Source organism: Triturus cristatus, chromosome 2_1, assembly GCF_964204655.1.
Source record: "Triturus cristatus chromosome 2_1, aTriCri1.1, whole genome shotgun sequence".
Taxonomy (NCBI): Eukaryota; Metazoa; Chordata; class Amphibia; order Caudata; family Salamandridae; genus Triturus; species Triturus cristatus.
In genome coordinates this window covers 940,307,692-940,327,179 of record NC_140581.1, presented here as the reverse complement: position 1 = coordinate 940,327,179, position 19,488 = coordinate 940,307,692, and the positions used below count along the sequence as shown (strand labels likewise).

General features: G+C 42.6%; 1 protein-coding gene across 1 annotated transcript in view; it reads right to left on the bottom strand.

Annotated features, from left to right (window-relative positions):
• The window catches only part of KDM4C (lysine demethylase 4C), a 1,697,337-nt gene that overhangs the window by 494,966 nt on the left and 1,182,883 nt on the right, over positions 1 to 19,488 (bottom strand). Inside the window, exon 17 of the mRNA XM_085633463.1 lies at positions 6,287 to 6,395. Coding sequence (XP_085489589.1) covers positions 6,287 to 6,395 — 109 coding nt within the window. The remainder of the gene's footprint in view (positions 1 to 6,286; positions 6,396 to 19,488) is intronic.

Here is a 19,488-nt window from a genome sequence, read left to right as displayed (position 1 = left end):
TGGTTTGTATGAATTTTTGAGGTGACATGGGTTTGGGTTACCCTTATCTGAACCTAGGTGTTTGTATACAAGGCTGTGAAGGCTGCCAGAAGTTGTTTTGGGATTGCCCAAACGGCCAAATTGCCCCATAGTATATTTCGGTCAACTCTGTCAAATGCCACGCTGCAACCAATGAAGGCATAGAACGGATCCGAAGATTTTTTGAAGGCCTTGGCCGCCAAATAGAAAAGAGCCATCACGTTGTCCATTGTGGAGGCATTTGGCCTGAATTCCGTTTGGTAATATGGGATGGTATTATTGTCTTTGATCTAATTCTACAATTCACACATCTGCGTCTAAAAGAGCGATTAGCTTATAGTTTTCAGGTGTTGTATTAGCTCTCTCTTTGTGGATTGGGTGCAGCATGGAGCTTTTTCATGACTCGGGGATAATGACAGCAGGATGCATGGGCTTATTCAAGTAGGGTGCCCATAGCTCGATGTCCTCCCTGAAGATGCTAGCTGCTAAGCAGCACTTACTGATAATTGCACTAGAGCATTATACACATTTTAGTTTTGTAATCAATGTTTAAGAATGAGAACAATTCCATATTGTACAACTACCATTTATCAGTAGACTGTATTCTAGCACCTGTTCTACTAATAAATGAATATGCCTCCAAAAGTCAAATTCTGGTTGTGACATTGGCAGGGAAGACACATTTTTGCTGAAACTCTGGCCAGAAGCCAGACACCTGCCTCTCCACTAGCGTGAAAGGGTGCTATATCAAAATCCAATATCAGAGCATAAAGAACAGTAAAAAATCGGGTGGAGCGAGTCGTTATCTAAGGAATAGGGAGAACAGCAAAGGAGAGGACAATATGGCATGAATAGAGAAGGTTACCTCCTCCCGCTCAGTGCCCCAGAGCATGAAACCAAAAAGAAATGGCTTCATGGGCATGTGGAGGCAGTGAGGAGACCTTGGCAAAAGAGCAGCAGGCACCACAGGCAAGTGTACACTGTAGCAGTGGGAGATGGGCCAGCTGAAGCCTTGAAGGTTTCCAGAAGGGAAGGCAGCTGTCGAGGACCCAGTATGGTCCTTCAAAACGTTGTTTGGCCAGGTGGTCAAGAGAGAAGGAGGAATTGAGGTCTCTGGTGGAGTGCGCCTAACTGAACCACCAATGTTTTAGGTAAAGTAATGAAAGTTGGTACCTGCATTAGTAAAGAAATGACAGTAAAACAACCAAGGTACCTGCCTGAGATAACTCGGTAACTCTTCCACATGAGGTGATAGGCTTTGGGTGCTCAGCAGAGTGAGCGGAACAACAAGCAGCACGGGGACTCATTTCAGATCGCCCTCTGCCAGGTTGGGTAGGCATATGGATGACTTGAAGAAGGTATTGCCAATAGAACTGATGGCACTGTTAAGCAAACAAACTGGAAGGGGAAACACTTATGGATATGGAAAAAGAGTATATTCAAAGCCAGCACTGAAGGAGGAGCTAGAAACAGGCAAATATGGCCTGGTGAGAGATTTGCTACAGTTTCTGAGACTGGCCAGTATCACTTTCGAAACAGGCTGGCCCCCTTTCTCACAAGTAGCAGCCAAGCACTCTTTTAACACATTAGGAGTGTGGGCTAGATGACTCTGTCTCCACACATGTAGAGTGCTTAAGCAGAGCTTGGGGGATCAAGAGGTCAGTTCACAACAAGACCTACCAAACTGAAGACACATTTGCAGTTAAAGATGTCAGATTTAGGTAGACCTTACCGTGCAGACTCTAGTTTCAGCGCTATGGGGTCACTCATCAAACTGTGGAAGTAAACAAAGGTCTGAAGATATTCTAATTGCATTCAGAACTCAAAGGAGGGTAACCTCAGACCCACACCATGGATGAAAACCACAAGGGAAACATATCAAAGGCAGCTTTAAAATCACCAGAAACTGGAGAGGCTTGAAAATACTGACAGGGAAAGTAAAAAAGGGGACAGCTCATAAAAAACACTCAATATGGTGAAATTGATTCCCTTTGAATACGTAGGGGGTGGAACCTCTGGTGATACACTTTAGGGGACATAGACAGGTAGCTGGGATTCTCTAAGGGACGCAGGAGAGACCTGTTCAGGCATGTAGGCCAAAGAAGAGGACCACAGGTATGCATGTAGATATCAATCTCGATATGGAGCTTATGGTTTAGGTTTTCTTTTACTTACCTTATTTATTTACGTTGACTAAAATGTTGGTTGTGGTTTTGGGGCACAGTGAAAAATGTTAGGAATTCAGCTGTTGAGGGTAGGGGACCAACCCAAATGCAACAAAGAGGGCAACAGAAACACGAGGAAGCAAAGACCACATTCCAGTAAAACTATTCTAGAATTCAATATTTTATTGTAGCATTTAACATCACCGGCCTAAAACTCCCATCAAAATGATCTGAATTACATGCATTTCTGGAGGTCAAGAAAGCAGATTTGGTGCTGGTGCTGCTGCTGCGGGAGACCCACTTCAAGAAGAGAACTGGGCAAGTTCATGGCAAAATATTACTCTGCTACCAGGAAATAAATTCAGGGTGGCAATCTGTGAATTCCTGAGATTAAGAATCCTGAACAAATGCATTCAATTGGGTGGCTATACCCTGATTAAGGCCAGAATGGGGTGGTTGGGAGGCAATCACAATAGAAATACTGCATGCACCCAAACAAGGACAATAGTGGCTCACACAAGATTCTCCATAAAGGACTGGAATTGCAGAATGTCAACTCATTCGGACAGGGGACTTCAATCAGGTAGGATAAACAGAGTTAAAACAATCTGGGGTGGGAGCCTGGGCACTTTTGAAACTATCCTTATAGGTTGCAGAATACAATCTATAGAGGGATTACACCACTTATTTACATCCGCAACACTCATGCACAAGGATAAAAAGGTTGTAGGTATCTAAAGAACTGCTGTCAGTTGTGGAAGATTGCATAATAGTGTATCATGATAAAGGACGACACCCAAACACAGTCTGTTTATGCAATATTTAAGGGATTCTGGGGACAGGAGAGGCATCAGCTGCAAGACACAGTACATACACAAGAAATAGAGGACACTATCACTGAATATCTGAAAGTGAATGACATAGGCTTTTTTAAGAGATGCTTTGACAGCTGTGGTAATGAGTATTGCTGGCCCTAGCTGCTGCAGGAAAAAGATATACTGGAGGCCTACTCCAATTTAAGCTTCAATACAACCTAAAACAATCAGAGGTGTCCCACAAACAAGATCTGGAGCAAATTTGAAGATCCTCCTATAAATCAGGCCTATTGTACACATTATTAGTTAAAAGATCTGACAGGGCATTACTGGCAAATAAAAGAAAAGTGAACAAAACAGGTAACCAAATCCATTTGGGTAATTTCTTAAAAGTAAATGTTGATCAATAGTGGCCTGAGGAATGGAAGTGGGCATGGGAAAAGGCAACACTTCTCCAGACAACCGTAAGAATCCCTTTAGGCAGAGGGCACAGATTCATGTGGATGGAAGAACGTTTCTCGACAAGACATTATTTCAGCAATATTTCCTAAATGGAGGGGAGCACTGTTGGCCTCAAAATCGACAGAGAAATTCATTAAGATGTCATTAAGGCAATAAAATTACTAAGTTGCTTAAAGCTCCGAATGGTTTCCCCAGGGACCATTATAAGATTTTTGCACAGGAGTTGGTTCCCACAATGGTTAAAGAGTGGAAAAAATGGTGAACAGGGGGAAGGCCACTCAGTCAATGTTAAGAGGCAGACATGTTGGCCTTCCTTCAACTGGAGAAAGATCCATTATTATGCAGCGCTTAAAGGGCCATAAAATTGCTCACTTTAGGCAAAATATGAATATTCTGACAAACTAGCCAAGCTACTCCACAAACCAATACACATATCAACTGGGATTAGTCACGGGGAATACAAAATTTGACAACACAAGAAAGTTAGATCACCTTGTATAAAAGTCAAACAAGAAGAAAATAAAAAAGGCTCCGATTGCGCTAGATGCTGAAAAGACTTTTGGGTGGATGAGTTGAGCCTTCATGCAAGAAGTGATTCAGAAGGCTGCAATGGGGAGAATCTTTGTGAGAATGGTCACTCAAAGCCAGGGTCAAGGTCAATGGGGTGCAGTCAAAATGTTTCGGATTACTTTGAGGGAAGAGAAGGGAGTTCCACTTCCAATAACAAAGATTCTGGTATTGATGTTACATTAACTCTGGATAATATAAAGCATGATGTCTGGAAACACAGAATAACAGATTGCTATATACACATGGCATAATGGCATAATGACATAGTGTCACTGCTGTACATTCCTCTGTTGGAGGTGCTGCGAGACAATGGCACAGTCTCAAGACACAGCCTGTTGCTAACCAAACTAGACCAAGGGGGGGAAAAACACACTGCAGACCTTGACCCCTTTCAGAATATTGCACATTTTGGTAAAATACCTATGGTCTACATATACCTCAAAATAGCAGTCTTATGAGGCAACTATATCCTCGTTAATTCAGGCCATCCAGGAAGGAGTATGCAGATGCAAAAACACTTGTACATATCCTAGATGGCAACATATTCACTGTAAAACTTAATGTAGTCCCAAAATGTCCAGATTTGTTTGAGGCTCTTACAATCAAAAAATACATGTGCCAACAGATTCAAAGAAGCTTGAATGCTGATGTATGGCAAAGGAGGGCCTCAAAGCAGTCGACAAGGATTTCCAGACATAAAAAAGCTACACAACTTGATGTGGAGATAGACACAAAGTGAATGCAGTTATGTACTGGGCACACATAAATCAGGCAGTAGCTGGCAAGCGTTTCTGGGATGCGAATTGGTTGCTTAAACATGAAAATATGATAAAAAGAAATACAGGAAGTGATATGTGAAAAAATAAATACAATAAGTGTCTGAACTGGAACTATACAGGGCCTGTTTGTGGGTTGACAAATCAGGTCCTTCATTAATTGCAAACATTCTAGAAAACGAAAGATAAATTGAGGTGCGATACAAACAATAACTAGAGAGCTAGCCACAAGAGAGGAAACACACTTTGAAAAGAAGAGCTCTAATTTTACCTGGAATAGAGACCCAGTGTCCACCCTATGTAAACGTCTCACTACACCACTGTTAAAGGTGAAAAGCCTGCATATAGTTAATTGAGAAACCGACATAGCAAAGGAGATATCGCAGAACAAATGTGAAAACCTTTGGACCTTTGGAAAGCCATCACCAAATCTAATATATCAATCCAACAGAAAGGGTCAACCATGAAAGTAATGTCAGGATTTTACCCAACCCCTGACAAATTAAGTAAAATGTTCCTCTCAGTTAAAGTTCTATGCTGGAGGAATAGTAGAGAGAGGGGATCCACTCAATATTTGCTGTTCATGCTCCCAAACTACGAACCAATTGTAAGGATGTCCCAGTAGCAATTAGAAGGATGGTGGGTTTCCATTTTCAAACAGACCCTGAGATAATGATCCTGTACCTCAGTCCCCTTCAGGGAACAGGACACAAGGAAGGGATTTGCCCCTAATTTTCTAATTACTACTTGTGGCTAAAATACTAATAGCTCAATTTTGAGAAGAAACACATTCCTCAACATTATGAATGTACTACAGAAGTATGTAAGAAAAGCTAGAAATCGCAAGACAGTCACCACATTTAGTAGACGAAAGAGGATTTCCTAATGGTAAGCCTTCTAGCGTTGTGCTATTTAGAAATAGACAGTTATGACGTTACGTGCCCCTATAGATTTAAGGTGTTTTGATTATTTGACTAGACAAAAAGAAAACAATTGCATGAGAAAAGAAGGAGAAATTATACTACGGGGTGAAAACCTGGCATAATGGAGTTTGCATTGGTCAACTGTACAGGAACAAGGTGATGCCTTTAGAAGTAGCAGAGGATGAGAAAGGGCGCATGATTGCAGCAATTGTTTGTTACACCATAAGCATACTCAAATGTTGGGAACTGATGCAAAATATTTTATGGTCAAGCGTACTTCCTGAAATGAGGAAAGCTTTGTTAAAAGTGTTTTTCTTTAAAAGTAAAGTCAAACATCTGAACATAAAAGTATGATTACCTGAGGAAATTAATGTGGTATAATTAAGGCTCACAAACCCTGGGCAGTGCTCGGATGTATGAACAAACCAACTGATAAAATAAAAGTCAAGAAATGAAAGCTGGCCGATTGCCGGAACTTAATTTGTGTAGCCCGACAATAGGCTACTATTGCTAGCGAGCTTAACTTGTAAAACAGAAAAAATTACTTTTGTACTCACCAATTTATATCTCTCCTGATCTATTCTGCTAATGTCTATTAAAGTCCTTTCAGCAACATTAAGAAACCGTACTTCTGGATGCGTAACTGCGCACATTACATGTGCCCACCTATGAAATTACAGAGTGAAAATATTTACTGTGTGCTTTGATCATAGCTTCTGTTTACATAGGACTTTGTTTTGAATAGCGGCAATTGAAATGTGAAATCACACTTTTGCCCACCCTCGCTTTTGTTGGTCCCCATTTGATAGATTTGCACGAAACTTGCCCAGAAAAATCCAATTTGTATGCAGTTAATTTGGGAAAGCTTTTTGCAAATTTCAACAAAACCACACTTATTCAGAAAACAAATAATTTCCTATGAAAACTGATGATTCAACCATAACTACACTGGTGCTACTGCCACAAGTATAATGTCATTTATAGAATATGCCCGACGTGTGCTACAACGTGTTAAGTATATACATAAAATATTTTGCAAATGGCATCTTGATTGCATTCTCTAGAACATACTTGGTCATTGCAAAACATGACATAAATAAGACATCGACAGACTCAACAAAATTAACTGAGGTTTCTTCAAAAGTCAAAAAGATTGTGCTACCTCAGATACAATTGAATGCTAGATGCTATTCAAACAGATTTACTCAAATAAAAAACTATCATAAAAAATAATAATTCAAACAAATAATAAAATTAATATTATTGTATTCAAAGGTGATCACAAACATTACAATGCAAAGAAAAGGGGTGAAAAATATTTTCTCTTGAACACAAAATGGATACTAAAGAATGAAATATGCTAAATTGTTACAAATAAAATAATACGCTCGCACAGCAGGACACATATGATTAGACTCACAAACATGTACATCATATAAAAAACGTTTTTTGGCTTCCAAAAGTAAGTCAATATGTAAGAAGAACAAGTTACTTACCATCAGTAATTATTTGTTTCTGGTGGATACTCTAACAGCAGATTCCTCACCTTAGATCACTTCTCAGGCAACAGACTGGATCCAGAAACCTTTCTCTGCAGTGCTCCCTTGTGGCACTAGGTGGTGTCGTGTGGCTTCACATTGGCTCTGTACCAACCTGGGGGTGACAGAGTGGAGATGCATGTAAACTCCACCTTTGTGCGCGAATGTCAGTTTGTTATTCTTCACTTTCTGCTTCTTCAAACACGGAAAGTGAACAAATGTTAGTACTAGTGTGCTAAATACTAACGTGACCATCTTAGATTATGAAAATAGCCCATTCCACAGAACAGGGAGGTGAGAGGGCAGTGAAAAATCTGTGGTTAGATTAAGGAGCCATCAGAAAAAACCTGTTACTAAAGGTAAGTAACTAGTTCTTCTGATGGATACTTTTAACCACTGATTTCTCACCTCAGAATAGATACTAAAGTAGTAACTCCTCAAATGGAGGGTTTTTGGTGTGGACTCAAGCCAAACATTTGCTGTAGAAAGAAGCGGGCAAAGTGCTCCTCCTAGCAGATCTGGCTTTCAAGGCTGTAGTGCTTAATGAACGTAGTCAATGATGCCCACATTGCAGCCTGGCAGATGTCAAGGACAGGCACTCCACAAGCCTAAGCAGTTGAAGCAGCCTTTACCCTGGTAGAATCTGCTCTCCAACATTCCGGGGGCTACTTCTTGTCTAGTGTGTAACAGATCTTTAGGCAAAGGACTATCCACCTCAAGAGGGTCCTCTTATGCATTGCATTCCTATTCGTCACCCCAGAGAACACCACAAAAAGCAAATCATCCACAATCAATCTGTCTTCTTGTAAAGCACTACCTCCCACCTGTAAGGGTCTCCAGGTCCTTGGGAGGAAGGGGGGGAGGGGGGGGGGGTGAACACTGCTGTTCAGTCAAAAAGCTCACTAGGATTGTACTCAAGACATACTTAGCAGTTGCTCACTAGGACTGCACTCCAGACATACTCAGTATCTCACTAGGACACTGTTCCTAGATGCTCAGCAGTCTCTCACTAGGACTAGGATAAAACCACACAATGTGGCCGATTCTTAACAGTACGCCGCGTGGGCTCCAGGGTAGTTACCTGCCTTCTCTCGCTACCACACATGAACCTCAAATGGAAGCCTTAACAGCTGATCCTCTCTCCAACAGTAGACAGCTGTAACCAGCAATGAAGTATCCCTTCTACCGGTTTCTACAACTACTATACAATCAACCTTTATAGAAACACAAATTTCAATTCGGTATCCTGACACAAATGCTATTTATGAAAATAAACCTAGGAACGAGCCATCTCCCAGTTCTATAAAACCTGCTGAGCTGCCAAAAATAGATCATACTGCCTTCCATTACTTCATTGACTTTGATGACTTTTCCCAAGATTTATCTGATCCACCAGCACCTCCATCTCTACAGTTTCGGATGAGACTGCGCGTTTTCTATTTTTGGTTGGAAAATACTTACTTCGCTCCTCCATGACTACACCTTTGGATAACAATTGCGATTCTTTTCCTGGTCCTTTGGATTGGCTTTGAGACAGTCTTTCTTGCTCAAAAATGGACACTATCTCCAATAACGATCTGCTGTACAACAGGTGAACTTGATTTTCACCACACATTCTTCATCACACAAAGCACGAAGAAACCCTTCCCTGGTCAACATGATGAGAGTGTTCAGGATAGGGTACCTTATGACCTGTATGGTCCCACACAACTTTGCAAATACCCTATGTATTCTGTATTTCTCTTAATGGTATCATCCCCCCTAGTACTGTCTCTGATGATTGGGATATTGATACAGTGCATGAAATGCTAGAAGAGCTTGAGCATTCTACTGGTTTTTCTTCTGATGAACTGTACGAAAGCACGTCTAATTATGACAAAATGTTTTCTTTTCAACATTATGGCCATGACTTCTTGCAAGAAGTACTCCGTGTAATGTTTTTAATTACACACAATGGGAACATTGCCCCTACACCAGCACGGGGTAGTTAAAAATCATTTGCACAAAAGTTTGCTTATTTTTTTGGTTATGATACATTAAACCCAGTGTCTCATTATGAGCTTGCACCATCACCTGCAAAGACAAATATGCTGACAAACAGCAAACTGACATACTCTGCTTCTTTTCTTTCCCAGCTGTCCAACAATGGGTTTGACTTTTGGAGGGACACTATCAATGTTAAATCAAATTGGGGACAAAGGATTGGCAGGTTCAGGGGAACGAGCCTTTGTTTAGAGCATGCCTTAAACCACAACAAGTTATTTTCCTAAACAAAACTGTGCAACAAAAATGTCTTGGTTTAGCTAAAATCAAGGATTTCAACACACCACATAATTCCGCATTTTCACGATTTGAAAACTGGTGGCAGCTTTCAAAACACAGGAAGGAAACACTTGGCACCATGCTAAACAATGGCACATACAATTCATCAGATACAAATTAATAGGGATGATCAGTGTGCCCGTTGGATAATAAAAGATGTCAGGCACAGTTTGAGTAACACCAAGGGTTTCAAGATTTGCAGGCATGACCTGCGTTATGTGCAGACCAAACACTCAGGGCTGGTGACAACTTACAGTGTTGGAAAGTTGTGCCTTAATTGGCTAAAAACCTCAACATTGTCCCAGGTGAAACAACACTCGTCCCTTCTTTCTGATGATGTGGGATTACAGGACTTCTTGTTAGGTCCTCAAAATCTACCTCAGAAGCGCTTCTTGTATGCGATATACAATGATGTGTGGAAAGTTTCTCAGCAGGAAGCTGCTGAAAGACTGCGAGAGATTGATGGGGCTAATTTAGAAAAGGCTCTAGCAGTGGTTGACAACGGTTTAACCTTGTCCACTAAAATGTACTCCCCAGGTAACATAGTGTCATCAGGAGTAGATATTATACAATATATGTGTGCACTACAACATGGGTAGTCACAACTTAGGTTAATAATACTAATGAATTGGGTGTACCAGGGACTTAGTTCTGGTCGTGTATAATGGCGACATATTAATGCTACAAGCCTGTTTTCACCATACCACCTTACGAACCAGCAAATTCTGATAGCACACAAAGATGCGACATACATTATGTTACACAAAGAGAGGTTAGAGACATTACCTTTCACTGTTGCTGAAATGCCTTCTACAAATTGGATAATCCACAGGTTCATTACTCTGCCGATTGCGACATTCCACTTTCAATACTGTCTACCACACCATCAAGTGGGAAGATGTGAAGCGTTAAGGGAAGGGTATGTACATGAGTCTTGGGTTTTACCTTTTAAATCCCATTGTCAATATGGGAATACTGAAGTTTTTCTTAGCGGGTCTGGCTGCAAGACTACTTTAAGTCAATCTTAGTTTGCAAGGCTGTTTTGCATCACAGTATTTGTAACGCATCCGTGGCAAACTCATCTTGTTACTTGAAAGTTTCCCAGGTGGCTGCGATTCGTCCGGCTTTCAGATTGTTCTCTAATGGGAGGTATTTGATATTGAACGATCAAGGTTGCTGCGGTATGAGACCGGGTATAGACTATCTTGTCGCGGTTTCTTCCGTTGTAACTTGCTGCACACAGGTATTGTTTTCCCTGACCCGTACAGTTAGGGAGTCAATGCTTTGGCCTTCAATGAAGCTTTCAAATGAGCATTTTGATGCCTAGAGCAGACTGTAAGACTTAATGTTTCACAAAGACGTGGCCTTAACATCTGCAAAGGAGACGCTTGATCTTCAAGTTGCACGCTCCTCTTTTACGATACAGTCCCTACTCCGCAATAACTTCCCACAAAATTTTGGGAACCTGGAGCACCGCATTTTTAACATGTCATTCTCTGGGGGCAATGTACTTTTTAAAAAGAATAGGCTCTAGTTGGTTAACACATTCCAGACAGATTTCAGAGTCATTCCATTCTACATATACTCCATGCTTGGAACCGTTTTAGGAAGTCTTCTGCTGGTTCTGCTCCTGATTATCGGGACTGTGTTTTTATTTTTCGGCTCCACAATAGATGCCCCGTGCAAGATCAAATAGAGTTGGCACTACAACATGTGCTCCTGTACCGTGAACGCATGGTACAATGCTTCGCCGCACCCTTGCTTCAGGAACTGGATGAACACTGGTTCTTGTCCATTCGGCCCTTGTGTCTACAGTACATACAGCCTGTATTCCACTGTGCACTTCAGCCTCTGGACATAGAAGTACTGGTGGACCTCGTAAAGGCCCATTTGTATTGGGTTTGCCGTTGCTTTTGAAAGTATTCTACGAGCCTACTTGGAAACTTTTGCTCCTGGTGAATTGGATCCTGGCTCTGTGGATATCCTACTGGCATTGGGCACTCATTCAGTGGCTGCTGCAGGGGTAGGATGGGAACATGTGTGCTCCATATACCTGCTTCGAGGTTTGCCTCTGGGATCGTCGTCTGCGGTTGCTGGGAACAGAAATGTTTAGTCTACCTCTCAGAACACAAACAACTGGCTATTCAGATTGTTGGGTACTTTTAATTCTGTCTGGTTTTTAACACCATAAATTCTTTTACAATTTGTTTATTTGTTTTTATATTTTTAATGATGGCTTTCTGTATGCTTTAGTTTCAAACTGTATGATTGCCTTTTTAATAATGTTAGCGTCTTTTATATGGATATATATGCAGTAGCATTGCTTTGGATTGCTTTCTTAATACTAGGTAGCTTAAGCCGACTTAAATCTGAGGAGTGGGTGTCATGTGGCTGTATTAGGCCTGGGAAGAAACACTGCCATTTTACATTCACTCATTTCTTAAGTTGCCTTCTTTTATACATGATGACTTTTGACACACATTTGCCTGCGTGACAGTGCAGAATTAGTTTCTGTGAAACCATATTGCTTACATTTCTGATAACTACATTTCCAGTATCATGATACCTTGAACATTTAGTTTATGCCTAAACATACATTGTGGTAATGTTATTTGTTATTCGTCCATGAAGTGACATAGGTATCTCAAGAGTATAAACAATGATAGCCGGGCTGATGCCTCGGCATTGAAGCATGGATATTGTTATTATAAATACACAAGCATTTCCGTGTTCAAATTAGAAGAGCACTTTTGCTGTTACTGCGTGGTCATTGTTGTTGAAGTCTAGGCCCCGCTGATTCCTGTTTTCCCTCTGCAAGGAAGGATATCCAACTTGTGACCAAGACGGAAACCTGCATAATCTTACCTTCCTACGCATAGTAGGAGTACACAGTACTTATATGCCAGCATATATGCACTGTTTTAGCACAATAGCAGAACTGTTTATCCTTTGCACTGTTCTCATACTGCTAATCACTTTCATTTACTTCTGTCTGTTAATCATTGCAGCGCATATATTTTGCACAAGAACAACGATGGTTCAATAAATATTTAAACGCCTCTGTGTATTTCTTGTGTATCTCTCCGGGCATGCACGAGTGACTGAGCGAAAAGGTTCTAGATCTATTACCATGATTCCTTGGGGAGTCAGGGTTGTCATGCTCTGAGAATGCGCAATCCATTTGTTACTCTCCTAGGTTTAGGGGTACTTATGGTGGCACTGTGAGCTAGAAGGACTACAGGCCAACATATCCTAAGGGGGTGCATAAAGTCAATCTGGCACCATCCCCATGTTTATGTTCTCCAACAAATGTGCAGTTCTTACCAGATTTAGAAGTCGTACAACAACATGAGAAATAGCAAGACCAAGTTAAGGCCCCCCTGTGGCATTATAAACGGCTTGGGAAAGATGTGTCAAATTTTTAATAAATCTCATCACAATTGGTGATTTAGTCAAGAATGGTTGATACAGTTTATGCAGAAAGGCTAAAAGGGTTGACAATCTTTAATTTGACCACTGCAAGGCCTTGCCTGGCCAAAGATTTAAACAAACAAAAGGGCATCTGACAGGTTTGCTTGTAAGGGTCTTACAAGCATCACAAAAGGCTATACATTTGTTCTAGCGTCCGGCATGAGTGAATAACAAGGAAGGCATCCACCATTTCAGGCAGCAGATGAAGCAAAGTCAGTTGCCACAGCTCAATCTCCATACTTGTTGGTGTTGACTGTGCAGATTAGGGTGGAGAACCCTTTCCAGTTCCTGCAAAAGTAGATGCTCACAAAGTGGTTGCCTGATCGGAGGACAGATTATCCCCAGAAGTTCTGGATACCACACTCCTAGCGCAATCTTGAGCCACTAGGATGACTTGGGCCATTGTCATTCTTGATCATTTTCAGAACTCTGGCTAAGAAAGGCAAGATAAGGAAGGCATACAAGTGATTCTAGTTGTATTCAGGGCAGAACGCATCTCCTAATGAGTGCTCCTGAGGAGATTCCAATGGGCACAACCTTCAATATCGAATGTTCACAACAGTGGCAAAAACAAATCTAGCCAGAATTCTCCTCACTACTGAAAGATGCCCTGCATAGCCTAGGGATGTAGATGCCACTCGTTATCTGCCAAATGCAGCCTCCTCAGTTAATTCACACTGGCATTCAAAGTCCCTGCCAGGGGGTTTGCCATCAGGGAAATGCCACAGCGCTCCAACCAACCACAGAGGTGGAAAAGCTTCTGGCAAAGGACCCAGGAAACCAGTTTGCCATTCTTGCGGGTGGATATAATGTCTGTATAAACCTGGACCAGCCTCCCCTTTATGGACAGCAGGAAGGCCTTAAGATGAAGACAAATGGCTTGCAACTCCAAAACACTGATGTGGAGCCAGGGCTTGCTACGGAGAACAGAGGCCCGGATCTCCACCTCCACCAGAAGACAGTCCCAGCCCAGCAAGGATGCATCTGTTTCCACTGTCAGCTCTTGGTGTGAAAGGGAAAGGGGCCTGCTGCAGGACCAATTACATTCAAACTGTCACCACCCCAGACTGTAAGCCGTCTCCTCCTTGATCTGAATGAGATCAATAAGATATTCTTGGTGCTGCGTTCACTGGACTTTAAGGTTCCACTCCATAGCCTGCATGTGCCACTTGGTGTATATTACAAGGAGGCTAAGCGGCCAAAAAGCCTGAGAGTTGCTCTCACCGTGATCCAGGGCATAGGCTGAATCATCTGTATCTTAGCCTGAATGTCCTGGTTTCATTGTCACTGGGGAAGGCCAGAAACTGCACTGTGTCCAAGACCGTTCAAATGAATGATCTTCCCCCAGGGGCTTCCAATAATCTCAAACGATGATGAGAGGTTTGCCGTCGTCTGTAGGTGGTCTACAACTGACTGTAGCAAGTTCGCCTTCAACAGACGGAGTCGATGTTGTTGAATTAGGAAAGTCTGACATCCCCAACCTCTGAAGGTGTGAAGCGACCACCACCATTACTTTCAATAAAACACAAGTGCCTCTGGTCAGGAATATTTCTGGCCTGCTTGGAACTGAAGATAATATCTCGAAGGAGTACATCCAGTCACCCAGTTCCAAGGCACACAGTCGGTACACAATGAAAAATCATAAAAGGTGCTTCTCAGTTGTTGGCTCAGTCGGTACTCAATGACAAATAATAAAAGGTGCTTCTCAGTTGTTGGCTCAGTCAGTACACAATGAAAAATCATAAAAGGTGCTTCTCAGTTGTTGGCTCTGAGTACCACATGTTTCCGGGCAACCAACACAATATATTCCTGCACGCAGAAGAGTCTAACAGACAAAACGGTATATTACTTTTGTAACAGGGCCAACAGATTACAGATGAAATTGTTCTCATCCTTTTCTATTTTTCTGACATATTCCTTTTCTTAATAGCTTCAATGATTAGGTTCTTCTGGAAAATAATGAACCATTCACACAAATAGAATTTCTTGTAGTTTTCAGAACTGTAAAGCTTTCCAGATTCACTCATGGGTTTTATTAAGTGTTTCCATCACCAACTTCAAGTAGGAAGAAGTGACAAAAATAGAACAAAAATTGTTGAATACTTTGAAAAATGCAAATAATTGTGCTCAATATATTGTTTTTTGTTCTTTTTTACACCTGTCCAAGTTATGGGAAGATGGTGAACCGAGCACAGCAAACCTTTTGTTAATGCAACTTTTGGATTTGAAAAAAACATACACTTTCTTTCACAGCACGTTTTCCCAATTTTCCCCCAAAAATAGATAAACGTACAACAATGTTTTGCTATATTTTGGCTATTTTCTTGGTTTCCACAAGGGGAGTCCTCAAATCTTGGGTATCTTAGAATCTTCAATAAATGCATAGAAGTGCACAAATTTGGCCTAACTACCTTTTGTGTCAAAAATGCTACGAAGGCTTAACTGTGAAGAGTAAACATCAGAAAAAGGCTCTGGGGAGGGAAAAGCCTCAGCAGATATGGGGTTAAACTGCAAGTAGTCTCACAATCACATTTCCTGTTTGCATATATCATATCAATGAAAAGCACTCACCATTATATTTTCAAAACACTATATAATCAGACCCCTACATGCAAGGTTACTATTGTACAATTATTAGTTTAAAACCTCGATAAGCCACATCACAACTGTCTCAATGGTCAAATGTCGCACACAGCACTTCAATAACAGTCAACAACTACCCATTATGTTTCCAAAGCATTACATAGCAAGACACCTACAGATCAGGTTTGTACATTTCAGTAATTTTTTTCAAAATCATCAAGTTGAGCCACTCACCCTATCAGTTGCTGTTACTCCCAATCAGGACAGGCCTTCATTATAGGCGGTGAAACACTGCTTTCCTTCATTTTCCAAAGCCTGATTGATGAGTGTCTGTCTAGCTGAGCAAAGGTCGGCCTGAAGGACAGACACCACGTCAGAGTCAGGAGCTTTAACATTAACCAATGTGCAGGTGCTTGGGTAGCCTGAGTCAAGCTTTGCCGGGCTGAAGATATCACAGCCCTGGGGGTAGTGACTTCATCAGTCCGGCAAAACACTGTAATGTCCTCCCCCTCAAGACTAGAGGGAGTGGCATCAACAGAGTCAGCCTTGGGAACTTCAGGCTGTCTATGAATGACACCTCGTCACAGAGTGTGATGGGGTCAGCAAGTATGAATGACCCCAATTCACTCAGTGTGGAATTAGGGAAGTTTCCCTCTCATTGGCTGATCCATGACAAGTTTAGCCAATTTTCCCTTCCCTCCATCCGCGGTCCAGCTCCTTCTGGTGCCTTCTGCTTTCCCCCTCCCACTACCCACTGGCCCTGCAGTCACGACCACGGCCAGGTGAATGTGTGTTTCTAATACATGCAAGCATGTATGAATTTAAGTGTATTTGGATGGGTGAGGGCGCGAGTGTGTGCATGTACATGTTTGTTGATGGGGTGTAGGTATGTGCACTTGTGATTGGATGGGTGTGTGTGCTTGTGGATGGGTGAGTGCGAATGAACATGTTACTCACCTTCAGTAACGATGTATCTGGTATAGACATGGTCTAGCTGCAGATTCCTTAACCTGTGAATTCTCCCCCAGCTTCGGACTACATCTGGAAAACTTTTCTTAGCAGTACCTCTGCACGCCAGGGGGTTACACCACATGGCTCCGCCACGACGTCGACTCCAGATATGACGTCAGCGGAGCTACATAAGTCCTCTCCGGCACGCTGACGTAGGTTTCTTCTGTGAAACTTTCCGCGCAGAATGCAGAGACACCATAGAAACTGGCTGTGGAAACAGTGTGCTAAAAAGGATGAAAACTTTTTACTACAACAAGAGCAATAGGAAGTAAGTTATAATAATACCAGATAGGGACTTTGAGGGAAAAGGCCAAGAAATCAAAGAAGCACAAGCTATGTAAAACACTGCACAGTGGTGAATAATACAGCTTGCAAGGAAAATACCTCTCACTTCAATAAACATGTACCAAGGAGGAATGAATGGTATGGCAACCCCATGCACAACTTATGAGACAAGGCCAGCGGGTCTGGAGAGTCACACCATAACATAAGGCAGAGATCAGCAGAATATAACAACCGGTGCGGAAAAGGTGGACCACTCAGCAGTGAAAATGAGTGGAATGATAACACCAAGAACAAACCTCATATGTTGTCGCAGAGTGGGGAGGATGGGTGGGGTGTTAAGGAATCTGCAGCTAGACGATGTCTCTACCAGATACATCGTTACCGAAGGTAAGTAACTTTTTCATCTGATAGACACATCTAGCCGCAGATTCTTTAATTTGTGAATTAGATACCATAGCCACACCCCCTAGGAGGAGGGTCGGTGAACCAATCCTGCCACAGTTCCAGAGAAAACCAGCCAGATGAGTGTAAAGACCAACCAGTCCCACTCTGGAACAGATAAAAAAAGACTTGGCTTTTTCATGAAAAGCGTGGCAAAGACCACAAAAAACGCAAATAATTAGCGACAGCATAAAATAACATGACTTGTATATTGTGCAAGCACACGGCCATCCGTAAGCATTTTGACGCTGAAGTACAGATGTTCATTGTTAACCAACTCAATAGTAATGATAGTGCGGATCCAAATAGATGAAAGACTCAGTGGAAAGATCGGAATTGAATAAATGACCACGAGGAGAAACAGAGGTCCCCGCAATGCGCGCATTAGACTACTGAGCTACACGACCCGGCTAAGCAGAGGAGGGCATCTATCTCGGGAAAAGAGAACTTGTCGACCAGAGAAGTCAAAGGGCAAACTACTGTAAGAAAAAAAATTTGAAGGGACCCTCCAACCACAACAAGATGAACTAACTCTTCCATCGCAAGGTGTGGAAGAAAAGTCCAAGGGCAGATCAAGAGGAACAGATAACTGAGGTAAGGGAAACCAAGCCTTAAGGGGAGTAGGAAGAAATCCTACACAAAAGAACTTACCTTTGGTAACGCCTTATCTGGTAGAGACTATCTAGCTGCAGATTCCTTACCTTTGAATTTCCCAGGTTCAAGGCTGTATCTGGAAACTTTTGCTGAGCACTACCCCTTACACGTGCCGTCAGGTGGCTCATTCGGCTCCGCGTGACGTCATCGGCAGCGTCGGTTGTGACGTTGTAGTTCCAATATAGGCACCACCCAGGCGCGTGGACAACAGTACTTTTAGTTTTTTCCACGCCAGAAGCACAGAGCCATGAGGTAACGGATGCAGTCGTGTGCAAAACTAGGGCCCTGAAAGGGGAGGGGTAACTCAACCCTACAATATTAGTCTGCAAAGCAGGGAGTCATGGGTGGGGCTGTAAAGAACTGCAACTAGATAGAGTCTCTACCAGTTCATGCGATACCGAAGGTAAGTAACTTGCTCATCTGACAGTGACTTCTAACTGCAGATTCCTTAACTTTGAATTCGATACCCAAGCCATACCTTCCCCGCGGTGGGTGCGAATCAATACCTTAAACTAGAAATTCCTACAGGACCGAGCAGGCAAAGTGCCCGTCTCTGCGGACCTGACCATCCAGGCAGTAGCGTTTTGCAAACGTGTGCAATGACGTCCACATTGCCGCTTGACAGATGTCTTGGACTGGGACACCCCGAGCCAAGGCCTTAATCGCAGCCCTTCCCCTGGTGGAATGGGCCCTTAATCCCTCAGGAGGCAGCTTCTTTGCCAGGGCATAGCAGATCTTAATGTAGAGAATGACCCAGCAAGAGATGGTCCTTTTCTGCACTGCCTTCCCCTTCTTTGCTCTCATGTACCCCAATAAGAGTTGGTCGTCCACCCGGAACTTTTTTTGTGTGGTCAAGGTAAATCGGCGGCACTCCTTTTGGTTCCAGCCAGTGGAGACACTACTCTTCCTTAGAGGGATGGGAGGGAACAAAGAAGGTGGACAATGTTATGGATTGACCCAGGCGAAATGGGGTCACTACTTTTGGCAAAAAAAAGAAAACATGGTGCGAAGCAACACTTTGTCCGGAAGGGACATTAGATAGGGAGGCGAGCAAGAAAACGCCTGCAATTCACTCCCCTCCGGGTCGATGTAACCGCCACTAAGAAGGCTGTTTTGATGGTCAACGGCCGGAATGGACAATTGTGTAGAGGCTCAAATCGAACACACATCAGGTAAGTGAGGACCAAATAAAGGTCTCACTGTAGCATGACAAAGGGCGTGGGTGGAAACAAGTGAGCCAGTCCGTAGTAACGAGGTCCACGCAGGTAGGATGTAATTCATGAAGCTTTATTGTAGATAGTTACAAGTAGATAGGGTCTTGCCAAACAGCCCCACCAGGAGCAGCCTGCCTGCTGCTCAGCCCATGCTCAACTGTCACTTCACCTAACAGGCACCCAACATTCCAAGGCATATCAGACACCAACATTCTATGGAGCACACAGCACAAACACTGG